General features: G+C 47.6%; 1 protein-coding gene and 1 long non-coding RNA gene across 4 annotated transcripts in view; one reads left to right on the top strand and one right to left on the bottom strand.

Annotated features, from left to right (window-relative positions):
* Window positions 1–16027, bottom strand: part of LOC125458161 (zinc finger protein 346-like) — a 52074-nt gene extending 36047 nt beyond the window's left edge. For 2 of the 3 annotated variants that reach the window (XM_059650805.1, XM_059650807.1), the window contains exons 1-3: window positions 15876–16027; window positions 9927–9965; window positions 252–355 (exon numbers count right to left, since the gene is read on the bottom strand). In XM_059650805.1, the coding sequence (XP_059506788.1) occupies window positions 252–355; window positions 9927–9965; window positions 15876–15960 (228 nt within the window). In that variant the 5' untranslated portion in view covers window positions 15961–16027. The remainder of the gene's footprint in view (window positions 1–251; window positions 356–9926; window positions 9966–15875) is intronic. The other variant, XM_059650806.1, reaches the window with a different exon arrangement.
* Window positions 16028–16177: 150 nt separating this feature from the next.
* Window positions 16178–17662, top strand: part of LOC132210458 (uncharacterized) — a 33468-nt gene continuing 31983 nt past the window's right edge. The window contains exon 1 of the long non-coding RNA XR_009446596.1: window positions 16178–16410. This is a non-coding gene — a long non-coding RNA (uncharacterized LOC132210458). The remainder of the gene's footprint in view (window positions 16411–17662) is intronic.

Below are 17662 nucleotides of genomic sequence, written 5' to 3'. Positions count from 1 at the left end.
CAAAGATGGAAGAGGGGGTAGGAGCAGGAATGAATCAGTACAGATCACAGATAGAACCGAGATTTTCATTGTCCTGAATGTCTCAGTACTATATCGGGAGAAGTGATTACTCAATAACCAAGAAGAAGCTGCCTGCTGTTTTTTTATAAAAACAGATTTTGCACCTGGGATTCATGCTCAACATGCACTAATCATTCCAGATATAGCAAACAGCCAAACTCATGGTGACACAGGGTCTGCCACATTATTACCTGGTAATGTGCTAATCTCTGGGACTCTGATATCAGCACAGCATTACACACTTTGCAGTGAGTGTCCGTGAAGAGCTCACTATTTCCTTCGATGATCTTTTGTACTGTGAAAGAAGACCAAAAGAACTAAAACGAAACAGTAGAGATTCCGATGTTTTGCAGTAATTGTCTCCTTCAAACAAATCCATTAGATTTCACAAACTTCACTGGTGTATACACACCTTCAGAAACAATAAACATTTGCTAGTTATCCATATTCAGTAAAGTACTAAATACTCTCTCAACTTCACAACAAACTTTCTATTGTGAAGTAAAGTTTATTTCAAGTGATAAATATCTGTGATACATGTGTATTGAGATGCTACAACCAACTTTTTTTTAATATTAGTAAGATGACAGCACAAGGACAAAACAGGAAGCTTTGAGGCAGTTTGACTCATGCTCATTTTCAAAATGAAGACACTAAAGAAGTAAATTGTTCTAGTTAAGGGTCACTGGGCCTGAAAAGTGAACTCCACTTTTTATCCAAAAGATTCTGTGCATCCTGCTAAATGTCTCCAACAATTTCTGATTCTGTGTCACTTTAAAGAATTAATTTTGTCAAATTAGAAAGTCCAAAAATTGCTCCTATATTAGAAGCTGAACTCAACTTAAATGGTCAATATTTCTTTCAATATTTGGAAGCTACTGAATCATTGTTGAATGCTCCTAAGAATGAAACAGGCTATACTACTGAATATTTATATTATTTGAGTGCTAAGACCCTGGATCATTTTTAAGGCTTCCAGTCAAGGTAGACAGGTTAGGTTTGAAGGCTTCAGGCTAATACTTCTATTTCAATCCACTGCTTAAGTTGGCAACTGTATTTTAGTGACTATCAGAATTTTGGAAGAGTCCAAAGCTTTTTATACAGTGTAAATGGAGTAATCCAGCAGTGGCCCCAACACTGTACGTGAAATCACAGCAAATTTCACGATAAGAAAATTACAAATAATTTAAACAATATCAAAATACAGAAAAATCCAATTAGCTATCACAATACTATGCATATAAAACACTTATTGTTGAATATAAAATATTATGGAAGACATCTATAATCGAGCCAAGCACAATGTTAGAAAAACAGAAAATTTAGTCATCCTTTCCATGAACAAGGGTCGGCCTATGGATGGAAAGATTCAACTAGAGCAGAGAGAGTTCAGGAGTACATTTCAGGAAAGGAAGTGAAACTCAAGGTTTTAGTGAGAAAAATTAAGAGGAGGTTACTGTAGCAATTTCAGCTGTGGGACCTGGAAAGTAGAAGAAAGTTGGGTAAGACTACATGTTAGCCTGGAGAGGTGAGTGACAAATTAAACCCTGTTCAATGATGTGAGGAAGTGTGCTACAGATTAGTGGATCTACATAGATTAAAATTTGAATGTGAGCAGCAATAAATGGCTTTACAGGAAATTAGAAGTATGTGATATTTTAGCCACAAAATGCCATGGATGTTTTATCAAGTCCAATCTGCAAAATGAATATCTTTTAAAATTAATAAGCAATAAATAATTTCTCTTGAGTATGACCATGCTAAAAGCACAGGGAAGGCTTTTGCAATTTATTGCTGACATTTTCTGGTCAACACATGAAATAGAGGACACTGTGCATTTCTGAGCCAGGATTTCTACTCAACATCTTCTGGAGATCTCTGATACAAAGTGCACACACAAGTCACTTGGGGAACAAGATCAGAATCCAAGAATCCCTAAAGTGCAGACACCATTCGGACCAAAGTGCACTCCACCCAGATCCAGCCCCCTATCCTACCTCCATAACTCCACATTTACTATGGCTAATTCACCTAGCCTGCACATCCCTTGACAGCATGGACCATTTAGAATGGCCAACCAAATAACCTGCATACAGAGTCATACAGATGTACAGCATGGAAACAGACCCTTTCATCCATCTACGCTGACTAGATATCCTAAATTAATCTAGCCCCATTTGCCAGCATTTGGCCCATAAACCCTTCCTCTTCATTTACTCATCCATATGCCTTATTAAATGCTGTAACTGTACCAGCCTCCACCACTTCCTCTGGCAACTCATTCTATACAAGCATCACCCACTGCGTAAAAAAGTTGTCGCTTCGCTCCCTTTTAAATCTTTCTGCTCTCATCTTAAACCTACGCCCTATAGTTTTGGACTCCCTCACCACAGGGAAAAGACTTTGCCTATTTATCCTATCCATACTCAAGCTTTTATAAACCTCTATAAAAGGTCACCTCCCAGCTTCCGAAGCTCCAGGGAAAATAGCCCCAGACTATTCAGCCTCTGCGCCTAGCTCAATCTTGCTAACCAGTCTACCATGACGACCCTTATTGAACACCTTACTGACATCCATACAGATCACATCCAACGCTCTATCCTCAATCCGCTTCTTTACTTCTTCAAAAAAATTAAGTTAGTGAGACATGGCTTCTCACACACAAAGCCATGTTTGACTATACCTAATCAATCCTTGCCTTTCCAAATACATGTAAATTCTGTCTCTCGGGATTCCCTCAAACAACTTGCCCACTGGTAATTCCTGGCTTTTGCTTACCACCTTTTTTAAACAGTGGCATCACATTAGCCAACCTCCTGTCTTGCAGTACCTCACCTGTGGCTATCAATGATACAAATATCTCAGCAAGGAGGCCAGCAATCACATTCCCAGCTTCCCAGAGTTCTCGGATACATCTGTTCAAGTCCTGGAGATTTATCCACCTTTATGGGTCTTAAGACATCCAGTGCCTCCTGCTCTCTAATATGGACATTTTTCAAGATGTGGCTATTCATTTCCCAACGTTCTACATGTTCCACATCCTTTTCCACAGTAAACACTAATGCAAAATACTCGTTTAGTATCTCGCCCATCTGCAGTTCCACACATAGGCGGCCATGCTGATCTTTAAATGGACCTTTTTTCACCCTGGTTATCCGCTGTCCTTAATGTATTTGTAGAATCCTTGTGGATTCTCCTTAACCCTATTTGCCAAAGTGATCTCATGTCCACGTTTTCCTCGCCTCACTTTCCTCTTAAGTATACTCCTACTGACTTTATTCTTGATGTCTGCTGTCTATGCCTGACATCTGCTTCCTTTTTTTTCTCTTGACCAAAATCTCAATTTCTCTAGTCATCGAGCAGCCCCTAAACCTACCAGCCTTGCCCTTCACCCTATCAGGAACATACTGTCTCTGGACTCTAGTTATCATTTTTGAAGGATTCCCATTTTCCAGCCGTACCTTTACCTGCAAACATCTGCTCCAATCAACTTACGAAATTGGCCTTCCTCCAATTTAAATGCAGTCTACCCTTTTCGATCACTGGCCACAAAGTACTCCGCCATTGACACCTCAGTCACTTGCCCTGCCTTATTTCCCAAGAGTAAGTCAAGTTTTATACCTTCTCTAGTAGATGTATCCACATTCTGAATCAGAAAATTTACTTGCACATACTTAACAAATTCCTCCCCATCCAGGCCTTTAACACAATGGCAGTCCCAGTCTATGTTGGGAATGTTCTGATGACTATTGAGGGGGGTGTATAGTACAATTGCAAAAAAAATTGATCATCCCTTTCTTACTTCTCATTTCCACCCAAATAACCTCTCTGGGTGTATTCCCACAAATATCCTCTCTCAATACAGCGATAATGTTATCCCTAATCAAAAACATCACTCCCCCCTCTTCTGTTCCCTCCCTTTCTATCTTTCCCATAAGCATCCACACCCTGGAAAAATAATCTTCCAGTCCCGTCCATCCTTGAGTCATGTCTCTGTAATTATTTTGATATCCCAGTCCCATGTTCCCAGCCATGCCCCGAGTTCATTTGCCTTTCCTGTTAGGCCTCTTGCATTGAAATAAATGCAGTTTAAAACTCCCAAGCAGCTCTGGCAAATCTTCCTGCCAATATATTAGTCCTCTTCCAATTAAGGTGCAATCCATCCTTCTTATGCAGGTTACTTCTCGTCCAGAAGTGATTCCACTGATCGAAACTGTGAATCCTTCTCCCCTGCACCAGTTCCTCAGCCACGCATTCATCTGGTCTATCCTCCTAAGGCTACCCTCAATAGCCCATGGCACCAGCAGTAATCCAGAAATTAGTACTCTCAACATCCTCCTTTTAAATTCCTGCCTAACCTCCGATATTCTTTCCTCAGAATCTCATCCGTTTCTTTTCCTATGTTGTTTGCTCTAATGTGTACAATGACTTCGTGCACTTTGAGAATTATCTGCACCCTCTGAGATATCCTCGATTCTGACACTAGGAAGGCAACACACCATTCTGATGTCTTGCCGTTGGCCACAGAAACGTCAATTTTGTGATTACGGAGGGAACTGGAGCACCCAGTGCAAACCCACGCAGACATGGGGAGAATGTGTAAGCTCCAAGCATACAATCATCCGAGGCTGGAATAGAACCTGGGTCCCTGGCACTGTGAGGCAGCGGTGCTAACTCTCTGGTCTTGATCATAAAAATAGGCCACTGAGCCCATCAATCCTGCTTTGTCATTCAATAAGGCCAGGGCTGATCTAATTGTTGCCTTAATTTCACTTTCCTGCCTGCTCACTCTGAAATCTTGATTTCCTTGTGAAACAATAACTGTCCAACTCAGCCTTAAATACATTCATGGACACTGTTGGAGAGAATTCCAAAAGTTAATGACCTTCAGAAAAGCAGTTCTTCCACATCTGTTTTCAATTAGAAGTCCCTTGTTTTCAAACTAGGTGTAGTTTCCTCCATTAGTGCAAACTTCCTCTCAGTATCTATCCTGCCAAGCTCCTTCAGAATCTCAAATTTCAGTATGATCACCGTTAATTTTTGTGAACTCCAAAAAAAACCCTTCATAAGAGCCAGCCAATAAAATTTCTCTGAACTATTTACTGTGAAAGTCTGTCCCTCCTAAAGTAACTCCTCTAGATATAGTCTCACCTATACCCTGCACAGTTGTGTCAAGACTTCCCCACTTTTATAATTCACCTCCAGTAAAGGCCAACATTCCATTTGCCTTCTCAATTACTTGCTGTACATGAACCACAAAAAGTTAGCATACATGTATAAAATACACCCAGATTCCACTACTGAAGCATTTTATATTCACTCTAATGGACAAACCTTTTCTGATCCAGGTCAGAAAAACATTGGCCGCTTGCCTTTCTAGAGATTTCTGGCCAGGCTTCTGAGGCAAGAGCCTTCATAAGAGAAACAGTCCAGAACACCTGTCAGGCAGTGACAAAGGCGATTGTCACAGAAACCACTCATTCTTTTCACAGCAAAAGCTGCTGTATTCCAAAACTAAAGGCTGCAATGACAGCTACTGAAGAATGTAAGGCAAGTGAAGGGATAAGAGTGGCAAACTGATGGGTGCACATGGGTGGCAAGTAAGTGGGTCAGGTGTTGGGGGGAGGGGGAGAAGAGCATGGTGATCAGGTTATCAATCTGAGTGAATAGGGTTGAATGGCGAATCGAGAGGGGAGGTCTCAGTTTTATAGTTAGCCTGAATTTAGACATTTAACTCACTTAACGTGTCATGGTAAACATAATTATATTGGTATTCTCCATCCCAACATCTGAATTAGGGATTTTTTGGGCTATTTTGACAGTTGGCAATTGTCTATTTAAACTTCCAGACAAGTACAAAGTAGTCAGTGCATCGTGACTTCCAAAATTCTAGTTTTATATTCTTCCTGCTAAAGTGTGATAACCTCACATTTCCCACATTATACTCCATCTACCAAATTCTACTCCTTGTGCTTAACTATTTGCATTCCTTTTCAGGCTCTCTGTACGCTTCTCACAACTGGATTTCCTTCTTAATTTTGTCATCAGCAAATTTCAAAATGCTGTCAGTACATTCATTCAAATTAATACCTCAAATATTTGAGGCTTCAGAACGGATCCCAGTAGTTTGCAAACATGAAATTTGTTATGGGCCAGATGAAACCCTCTTGAAATATGTCAAGAAGATACCCTAGACACTAACTTTTATCTTCTTCAAAGACAACTGTAAGACGCTGGATTCCAGATGTGATTTGATTGGTAACCTACCAAGCTTTACGCAAAATACACTTTATTCTTACAATACAGTTGAAAGACAAACCAAAAATTGGCATAACTTGAACTCTACTGAAATACTTAATGAAATAATATATTATTTACCTACTAATCTTCAACTATTCCAATATAGCCAAATCCCTTGGAAAGATAAATTCAACAAAATATTTTCCTCATTTGCTATCTCCTCCAGTCCAGAAGAAACACCAAAAAAAGACAAACAATGTAGCAGCAGAGAGCGAACTCAAGCTTTTTGCTGCAGCAGAGACAGCACGAGACAGAGTGAGCAATTGCGATGTATCTATCAGCTTGAAATCCGATATAAACCCCAATTTCAATTGAAAACAAAAACTAAAATCCTGAGTCAGTGTGAACCTGACTCTACCCACTTGTGCTTCTGTCTGATTTGAAGAAAAAATCCACTCAAGAAGCTCAAAGCTATTTACTCACTGCTTCTGAAACAGACTTTCTGGCAACACCTCTCTGCAAAAGGAACAGCAGAGGGCAATCCCTCTTCAAGGCACAGTACTGTAACAAACTGATCCATTTACCTTTATTTTCTGCTTCCTGTTAGTTAACCAATGCTTTATTCACGCTAACATATCACTCCAAACATCATGAGCTCTTCTTTTGGAAAAATCAAAAATATACATCCACTGGCACACCAGTTTGTTATATCAACAGAAATTTTATAAATTTGCCAAAACCATGTACACTGTCAGATTGTTTTCTGATTTTCTGAATGTCCTGATCTTACTTCTACAATAATAAGTTATTTAGCTTTGCTTGAAGAGAATGGTCATTTGGGCTACAAACAAATCAGAAGATAACTAGCACTATTCTACATCGCTTGAATATACAGAAAGACTAAAATAAAAAAGAATTCCAAACCCAATTCCAGATATTGTAAACCTTTTATACAACTCAAAGTAATTTGACTGATAGGCACTTTGCTGTATTATTCCGCCAGTAACACTGACTAAAGGCTAAAAACTCTTTAGATCCATGCTGCCATCCCCAAGGTTTTGCTTCAGTTCCACAGGTTCCACATCAAAATGGCCAAATCATTTATCTACTTGGAACTGAAAGAATCTGATTTTATTTTTGATGAGTCAGATACATTGCACAATACAGTGCAGACAGCATAAATTATAAGGGATGCTTGTCACTTTCTGCACAGAGTGTGATACATCTGACAAATGGATTTTTAATGGAAATCAATCTTTTAAACTCCTGTTCAACACTCACATGGCTCCATACCGAAGATTAAAATGCATAAGTATTCTTTGAATCTGTTCCTTGTTCTGCTGAATCAATGAAGTAATACGTACATTTAACTTGCCCTACATTTTTAATAAATAAAATTGTTCGGCAACCACAGTTTTCATAATAGTTTGCAAAACAATTACAGTCATGGAACAGGTCATGCTAATTGCAGAATGTGCAAATATTCGCAGGTTTGATCACAATGTTACGCCACAGCTAATCAACTGCCTTAAAACATAACACATCTCAAACTGGTCAGAAGATTTTGCCTTCCTTGATAAAAAGCCAGGGTATAAATATTAATCATTCTCCAATAATAAACATCACCACACACTTAACTATGTGGATTTAAAAATAAAATTTTGTCTAATTTTCCTGCAGCACATGTGTGGGTTAATCTAAACGGAAAAATAGGCTATTTGCAATGAGAAAGCAAGTTTGGTAGCACTTGTGGACAGAAAAACAGATTAATGTTTGAGGGCTATGACCCTTCAACAGGACTTAATGTTACAGGTTAAGAAAGTACTTAAACAAGGCAAGAAAGAATAAAATGGGGAGAAAGGTCATGTAAAAAAAAATATATAAGTAGCAGGATAGAAAGTGAAAGGCAGAAGTGTAATGGGAGAATTAAAAAGGCCAGAATAACTATAATTTATATCAGAACCACTATGACTATCGCTTGTCTAAATAATGGGAAAAGTAACTTTTCCAGACTAGAACACATTCGCGAAACAAAACCAACATAGCTCCCATGCAGTCCTGAAAACAATGTTGCAATTCACTAAAAAATGATAATTTGTGAACTTTTCCCCATCATTTACTACAATATTTTTATAGTTACCACTCAATTCAAAAACTATCTTTGATGCCTTAGTTCCCACAGGACTGATCCCCGCAACTACAGAAGTGCTATAATCTACCTGCTACTCCCAAAAAAAAGACAAACCCTTTGATCCAACATCCTTGTGGATTATTTCTTGAATATCACAAATCATTCATTCTCTGAATCCCACATCTGAATTCTAGGTTTTTCTCAGCCCATGCCAAAATAATGAAACTTTTTATCTCAGTGACATTATATGTGAATGTGGCAATGATAAATTATTCTTAATCACCCCTCACCACTGAATGGGATCGCATTCCATAAATCCACCTCAACTTTTTTGGTGCATGGGCCAGACCTCTGAGGTCCAAAACTGGAAGTCAATGTGCCGACATGCCTTATTCTTCAAATGGTCACATCCTTCCCTATTTGTGCTTTGCCAATTCTTATCTCTTGACCAGTCCCAATTTTAAATTACCCCACCACTGGTAGCCATTGCTTCAGCTGCTAAGTCTCAATGCTCTGGAATTTTTTTTAATATATTACTCTTTCATTTATTACCATGTAGCTCAGTCAGCTAAACTGTTGTGGGTCAGGAGTCACAACTAGGCCAGACCAGGTAAAAATGCAGATTTCCTTCCCTAAAGGACATTAGTGAACCAGATGTTTTTACAACAATTGACAATGATTAACAGTTACTGTTTGGCTAGCAATTTTGCTTCAGATTTTTTAAGAATTGATGGGTTCATGCTACCACCTCCCCTTCTAAATAGCTGCACCTTTTTTTCCCTCCTTTAATGTCCAACTTATGACTTACCTCTGTCTACATTTATGGTCATCTCATAAGGTTTGATGTAAAATTTCATTCATGTTTTCTTGAGAAGCACCTTGGCATTTTTTTCACTATGTTAAAAATATACAACATACACAGAAGTTGTCACTCTTGACGGAGGGCACCCAAACAGAGCAGAGGCAAAAGAATATGCCAAGCATTCTACTGAAGAGCATATGGGTTACCAAAAAGACCCGTTACTGAACATCTCTCATCAGTGTACAAGAAAGATTCTGAGCTTCCAGTCAGTTAATAGTTCTCTCCATGGCCTCCTACATTCAGGACTCAATATTTACATAAGCAGCTTAAAATCATAATCACTGCTCTGATTTTTCAGACTAAAGGTCTGTTGTGCCCATTCACACTTCCAGTTAAACTAATACATCAGATTTTTATTTGGGATTGTATTTAAGAGGTAGCTAGATATAGCACTTGGGGCAAATGTGATCAAAGGTCATGGGGAGAAAGCAGGAGTAGGCTATTGAGTTGGGCGATCGGCCATGATCGTGATCAATGGCGGAACAGGCTCAAAAGGGCCAAATGGTCTCCTCCTGCTCCTATCTTCTATGTTTCTAGCCATCTTTGCTCACTTATTCCAATACTACCCCACGTTGCTATCTAACCCTTTCGATAGTTAATGAAGTCTATCTCACTTCCTATCATATACCTTACCTTTTGTTCTTTCCTCCTCTTCTCTCTCACCTTTCTTCCCTGAAAAGAAAAACAATAAACTACAGCTACTGGAAATGCAAAAAACAGAAATTGCTGGAGCTCACTTCTACACATAACCTTTATATTCCATCCCAAAACTATAATTGCGTTTCACTTGTTCTCACCTTCCAACCCACCTTCGGCTTAAAATGGATCATCCGCCAACATTGCCAGCACCTCCAGCATACCGCCATCCTCAAATACATCTTCATGTGGAGCATTCCAAAGGGAACGTTTCCTCAGCAGCACCTTCATTCCCTTCCCAATCACTCTAACAATTCCTAGAGTGCCTGTCCAGGCATGTGCAAACACAACACCTGCCATTACAGTCTCCTCCATTCTAAGTAAATGACACCTCCAAAACTCCTTACTGACAGTAAACTTTTCAAACATTATACTCTAGTTTTCACTACTCACAATGTGGACTCCTCTACAGTGGGGATACCAAACGCAGAATAAATTGCTGCTATGTGGAAACATCTCTGGGCAGTCAACAAACATGACCCTGAACTTCCTTCTGCTCATCATTTCAATTTTCACCTTATTCCTACAGACAATTCTGACCTTTGCCTTCTATTGCTGTAATAAAATTGCCACCAAGCAGGACTACTTGCATGCCAAACAGCATAAGCAAGTGACAGACAGAGCTCAGCGATCTCAAAACCAATGAACCAGATCTAAGATCTGCAGTCCTGTGATATCTAGTCATGAATAGTGGTAGAGGATTAAACAGCTCACTGGAGGAGGCAGCTCCACAAATACCCCCATCCTCAACGATAGAGGAGCCAAGCATATCAGCACAAAAGATAAGGCTGAAGCTTTCACAGCAAACTTCAGCCAGAAGTGCCGAGCGGATGATCCATCTCAGCCTCCTCCAGTGGTCCCCAGCATTAGAGATACCAGTCTTCAACCAATTCTATTCACTCTACGACACTGGATACTGCAAAGGCTATGGGCCCTGACAAAATTCTGGCAAGGGTACTGAAGACTTGTGCTCCAGAACTTGCTGCTCCCCTAGCCAAGCTGTTCCAGTACAGTTACAACACTGATATCTACCTAACAATGTGGAAAATTGCCAAAGTATGCCTTGTACATAAAAAGCAGGATAAATCCAACCCAGCTGACTATCACCCCATCAGTCTAGTCTCGATCATCAGTGAAGTGATGGAAAGTGTCATTAACAGTGCTATCAAGCAGCACCTGTTCAGGCAATAAACTGCTCAGTGACACCCAGTTTGGGTTCCGGCAGGGCCACTCAGCTCCTGACGTCATTACAACCTTAGTTTAAACATGGACAAACGAGCTGAATTCCAGAGATGAGGTGAGAGTGACAGGCCTTGGCATCAAGGCTTCATTCGACCGAGTGTGGCATCAAGGAGACCAAGCAAAAATGAAAACAATGGGTACTGGGGGCAAACTCTCCAGTGGGTGCAGTCATACCTGACACGTAGGAAGATGGCTGTGGGTGTTGAAGGTCGATCATCACAGCTCCAGGAGATCTCCGCAGGAGTTCCTCAGGGTAGTGTCCTTGGTCCAACTGTCTTCAGGTGCTTCATCAATGACCTTCCCTCCATCATAAAGTCAAAAGTGGGGATGTTCATGATGACTGCACAATGATCAGCACCACTCACGACTCGTCACATACTGAAGCAGTCTATGTTCAAATGCAACAAGATATGGACAATATCCAGGCTTGGGCTGAAGAATGCCAGGCTACAACCTGCACAAATTAGAGACAATCTAACCATCACTTACTGGCATTCACTGAATCCCTACTATCAACATCCTCGAGGTTATCATTGACCAGAAACTCAACTGGACTCACCACATAAACACAGAGGCTACAAGAGCAGGTCAGAAGCTAGGAATACTGCGGCACGTAACTCACCTCCAGGCTCTTCAAAGCCTGTTCACCATCTACAAGGTTCAAGTAAAGAGTGTGATGGAATACTACCCACTTGCCTGGATGAGTGCAGCTGCAATAACGCTCAAGAAGCTTGACACCATCCAGAATAAAGCAGGCTGTTTGATTGGCACTGCATCCACTTCCTCCATCACTGATGCACAATAGCAGCAGTGTCTACTAGCTACAAGACGCATCGCAGAAATTCACCAAAGATCCTCAAACAGCATCTTCCAAACCCATGACCACTTCCATCTAGAAGGACAAGGGCAGCCGATATATGGGAACACACCACCTTCAAGATCCTCCCACTCATTGTTCTGACTTGGAAATATATCACTGTTCCTCCACTAATTGCTGGGTGAAAATCCTGGAATTCAACCACAATGACATTGTGGGACAACCCACAGCAGGTGGACTGCAGTGGTTCAAGAAGGCAGCACACCACAACCTTCTCAAAGGGGCAACTAGGGATGGGGCAATAAATGCAGGCCAGCCAGTGATGTCCACATCACTCAATACACAAAATACAAACTGGAGGAACTATGCTTTGGGCCTTGGCTGCCCAGTCACTCATCCGTGAACATTTTAAATTTCTTTAACCACTGCTCTTCCCTTTGGCTCTTGCACCATGGAACTTCTTTTAACCTTTTTTTTTGTCAAGGACTCCTCATTTGTTCTCTCATTCCTATTTGCTCCCAATCAATTCACTTTCCATATTTCTCAGCAGCAACGAAGAGCCATCAATCTGAACCAACGTTAACTCTGTTTTTCTCCTTCACAGATTCTGCCAGACTTGCTGAGCTTTTCCAGCAACTTCTGTTTTCGTTCCTGATTTACAGCGTCCGCAGTTCTTTCTTTAAAAAAAAATCTTGTAGCTTCTCTCCATCCGCTGACCTGACCAGCCAAGTAGTTGGAGCAGGAGGAATGAACCGCCGGGGAACACTCAGCGGGCCAGGCACAGTGTGTGTTTTTCCGGGGGGGAATAAATCCGGGCAGCTCAGGTTGGTGCGGAGTGGTTGTGAACTGAAGCAAGGCCATCGACCTGAAACATGAGAACTACCTGGCCTGCACGAGGCATTTTGTTTCTGTTTGTTTTACATGTCCCCCTGGTTCTGCAGCTGCCTGAACAAAAAGCGACTGACCTCAATGTTAGTTGCAGGGGTCGGCGGAGGGGGGTGGTGTTTGCTGAATTATTTGCAGCAGCAATCGCAGTTTTATGTGTGTTTCTCTTTATAGAAACAGAGGAAGGTGCTCGATGCAAGCGAAGAGGGAGGCAGGAAGGGGAGAGGGGGAGAGGGGGAGAGGCGAGGGGGAGGGGGGGGACGAGGGGGAGGGGGGGGACGAGGGGGAGGGGGGGGACGAGGGGGAGGGGGGGGACGAGGGGGAGGGGGGGGACGAGGGGGAGGGGGGGGACGAGGGGGAGGGGGGGGACGAGGGGGAGGGGGGGGACGAGGGGGAGGGGGGGGACGAGGGGGAGGGGGGGACGAGGGGGAGGGGGGGACGAGGGGGAGGGGGGGGACGAGGGGGAGGGGGGGGACGAGGGGGAGGGGGGGACAGGGAGGGGGGGGACGAGGGGGGGGGGAGAGGGGGGGGGAGGGGGGGAGAGGGGGGGAGAGGGGGGGGAGGGGGGGACGAGGGGGAGGGGGGGACGAGGGGGAGGGGGGGACGAGGGGGAGGGGGGGACGAGGGGGAGGGGGGGGACGAGGGGGAGGGGGGGACGAGGGGGAGGGGGGGCGGGGGGGAGGGGGGGCGGGAGGGCGGGACGACGAGGGGGAGGGGGGGGGCGGGAGGGGGAGGGGGGACGACGGGGGGGGGACGACGGGGGGGGGGGACGACGGGGGGGGGGGGGACGACGGGGGGGGGGGGGACGGGGGGGGGACGACGACGGGGGGGGGGGGACGACGACGGGGGGGGGGACGACGGGGGGGGGGGGGGGGGGGGGGACGACGGGGGGGGGGGGACGACGGGGGGGGGGGGACGACGGGGGGGGGGGGACGACGGGGGGGGGGGACGACGGGGGGGGGGGACGACGACGGGGGGGGGGGACGACGGGGGGGGGGGACGACGGGGGGGGGGGACGACGGGGGGGGGGACGACGGGGGGGGGGGACGACGGGGGGGGGGACGACGGGGGGGGGGGGACGACGGGGGGGGGGACGACGGGGGGGGGGGGACGACGGGGGGGGGACGACGGGGGGGGGACGACGGGGGGGGGGACGGGGGGGAGGGGGAAGGGGGGGAGGGGGAAGGGGGGGAGGGGGAAGGGGGGGAGGGGGAAGGGGGGGAGGGGGAAGGGGGGGAGGGGGAAGGGGGAAGGGGGGGAGGGGGAAGGGGGGGAGGGGGAAGGGGGGGAAGGGGGGGAGGGGGAAGGGGGGGAGGGGGAAGGGGGGGAGGGGGAAGGGGGGGAGGGGGAAGGGGGGGAGGGGGAAGGGGGGGAACGGGGGGAGGGGGAAGGGGGGGAAGGGGGGGAGGGGGAAGGGGGGGAAGGGGGGGAGGGGGAAGGGGGGGAGGGGGAACGGGGGGAGGGGGAAGGGGGGGAGGGGGAAGGGGGGGAGGGGGAAGGGGGGGAGGGGGAAGGGGGGGAGGGGGAAGGGGGGGAGGGGGAAGGGGGGGGAGGGGGGGGGGAGAGGGGGAAGAGGGAGGGGGGGAGAGGGGGAAGAGGGAGGGGGGGAGAGGGGGAAGAGGGAGGGGGGGAGAGGGGGAAGAGGGAGGGGGGGAGAGGGGGAAGAGGGAGGGGGGGAGAGGGGGAAGAGGGAGGGGGGGAGAGGGGGAAGAGGGAGGGGGGAGAGGGGGAAGAGGGAGGGGGGAGAGGGGGAAGAGGGAGAGGGGGAAGAGGGAGGGGGGGAGAGGGAGGGGGGAGAGGGAGGGGGGAGAGGGAGGGGGGGAGAGGGAGGGGGGAGAGGGAGGGGGGAGAGGGAGGGGGGGAGAGGGAGGGGGGGAGAGGGAGGGGGGGAGAGGGAGGGGGGGAGAGGGAGGGGGGGAGAGGGAGGGGGGGAGAGGGAGAAGGGGGAGAGGGGGAGAGGGAGAGGGGGAGAGGGGAAGAGGGAGAGGGGAGAGGGGGGGGGGGAGAGGGGGGGGGGAGAGGGGGGGGGGGGAGAGGGAGGGGGGGGGAGAGGGAGGGGGGGGAGAGGGAGGGGGGGGAGAGGGAGGGGGGGAGAGGGAGGGGGGGAGAGGGAGGGGGGGAGAGGGAGGGGGGGAGAGGGAGGGGGGGGAGAGGGAGGGGGGGGGAGGGAGGGGGGGGAGAGGGAGGGGGGGGAGGGCGAGGGGGGGGAGGGGGGGAGGGGGAGGGGGGGAGGGCGAGGGGGGGAGGGCGAGGGGGGGGGGAGGGCGAGGGGGGGGGGAGGGCGAGGGGGGGGAGGGCGAGGGGGGGGAGGGCGAGGGGGGGGTAGGGCGAGGGGGGGGAGAGGGGAGAGGGGGGGAGAGAGGGGGCGAGGGGGGGGGAGGGGGGGAGGGGAGGGGGGAGGGGGGGAGGGGGGGGCGAGGGGAGGGGGGGCGAGGGGAGGGGGGCGAGGGGAGGGGGGCGAGGGGAGGGGGGCGAGGGGAGGGGGCGAGGGGAGGGGCGGGGGGGCGAGGGGGCGAGGGGCGGGGGGGCGAGGGGAGGGCGAGGCGAGGGGAGGGGGGAGTGGGGGGCGAGGGGAGGGGGGGGCGAGGGGAGGGGGGGGAGGGGGGAGGGGGGGGGGGAGGGGGGAGGGGGGGGCGAGGGGGGAGGGGGGGGCGAGGGGAGGGGGGGGGGCGAGGGGAGGGGGGGCGAGGGGAGGGGGGGGGGCGAGGGGGTGGGGGGGGGGCGAGGGGGTGGGGGGAGGGGGGGGCGAGGGGGGTGGGGGGAGGGGGGGGCGAGGGGGTGGGGAGAATCATGCTGTGTACGGGGAGGTACCGATGCACGAAGCTCTCGGCCACAGCGAGGAATCTTTGCTATTTACCCCCCTCCCCCCTTTTAACCGAATGCACGACGCTGCCTCCCCCCTCCCCCATAATGCACGGTGCTCATGGCTGGGCGGCGCTTACCAGCCCCGTTGCCAGTCGAGGTGTCGCCGGCACCGGCTGGTTTGAAGCTTTCCATCAGCTGAGGGATCGGTCTCTCCGCCGCCATCGCTGCCGGAGTCCCCAGCTTTTCTCTTAGTTTTAAAATAAACCCTCAACCCCCCTCCTCCCTCCCTCCCTCTCTCTAAACCCCGGACTTGCCCCCTTGCCCCCCCCAGCACAGGCACACACCGAGCCAGCCCCCTGCCCTCAGCAGATCTCGCGTCAACACAGCCGAGCCGCGCGAGACATCGCCCGCCGCTTTCCAGAAAGTTCGTGGCCGCGCCGACGTCAGCGGACGGCGTTGCCGCGGCAACGGGCCGGCGCCGCGCGTGCGGCAGCGTGGACGCGCTCGGAGCTGCCCCGCGGCAGGAACGGTCCGAGCTCGGCTGGAGCTGCCGGTAGTGTCCCTGCATCGGAGACAGGAGACCCGTGTTAATGCCCCACCTGTTGCAAATGTGTGTGTAATAACGTAGCCGAGTGGTTGGATGGGAAAACACCTTCACCACAAGCAGCTGAGGTATTAATTCCCTTGACTGAGACAGTGAAACAAGTTGGAAAGTTGCTCAGCGAATCTGGGGAAATGTGTTTAAACTTTGGCAGTTTTTTTTCTAATTATAAACGATTGAAAAGCACAATATCAACTCTAATAGAATCCAGTTTGATGTTGTCTATAACTATTTGCTAATATCTGAGTATGTCTAGGAATAGAATATTTAAATTAAAGTTTGGACAAAGGGACGTGTAGCTAATTTTGCTGATGACAGAAAGTAGGTAGGAAAGTGTGTTAAGAGGACATAAACAGCCTACAAAACTAATTAGGTGGGGTAAGTGAGTGGTCTAAGGTCCGGCAAATAAGATGTAATGTGGCAAAGTGGGGGAAAAAAATAAAAAGCATATTTTCTAAATGGTAAGATTTTACAGAGCTCTGAGATGTTAAGAGACTCTGAGTATCCTGATGCATGAAGGTTAGTATGCAGGTACAGCAAGTAATTTGGAAACATAACAGAATGTAATGTTGTAATGTGAGGGTAATTGAAAGCAAGAATAGGGAGGTTATACTTCAATTTTACAAGGCATTGATGAGACTGCGTCACTAGTCATGGTACCAGCAAAAGGATGTCAATGTGATGAAAGCAGTTCAGAGGGCATTCACTAGATTAATACCGGGAATGAGGGGATTGCCTTATGAGGAAGGCTCGGCAGGCATTTAGAAGAGTCAGAAATGACTTAATAGAAACATTTAAGATCCTGAAGGAACTCGATCAGGTAGATGTGTATAGGATGTTTCCTCTTGTGGGAAAATGTAAAACTAGGGGTCATAGGTTAAAAGTAGGGGTTCATTTATTTAAGACAGAGGAACACATTTCTCTTGGAGTGTTTGGAATTCCATTCCTCAAAAGACAGTGGAGGCAGAATCTTGCAACTATTTTTAAGACAAAGGTGATAGATTCTTGATTACCAAGAAGATGAAAAATCATATGCAGGAATATAAACTTGAAGTTAAAATCACATGAATGACGATCTTATTGAAGGCTGGAGTAGACTCAAAGGGCTGAGTGGCCTGTTCTTGTTTCTTGCTTGACTGGTGGAGCACCAACTGATAGTATCTAGTAACAGCCAGACAAGGCCTGCAGTTGTACTTGCGGCCAAGCCAAATAGCTCCATGAGGATCTGCATTAAATACCAAAAAGATAATGCAATGACTATGAGGGTCGAGGATAGAGCGAATAGCCAAGGTCTTTCACCCATCTTAGGGGACCCCAAAACTA

This window comes from Stegostoma tigrinum, chromosome 13 (assembly GCF_030684315.1).
Source record: "Stegostoma tigrinum isolate sSteTig4 chromosome 13, sSteTig4.hap1, whole genome shotgun sequence".
Lineage (NCBI taxonomy): Eukaryota > Metazoa > Chordata > Chondrichthyes > Orectolobiformes > Stegostomatidae > Stegostoma > Stegostoma tigrinum.
Note: the sequence above shows the minus strand (reverse complement) of the source record. Positions and strands in the feature narration are given on the sequence as shown.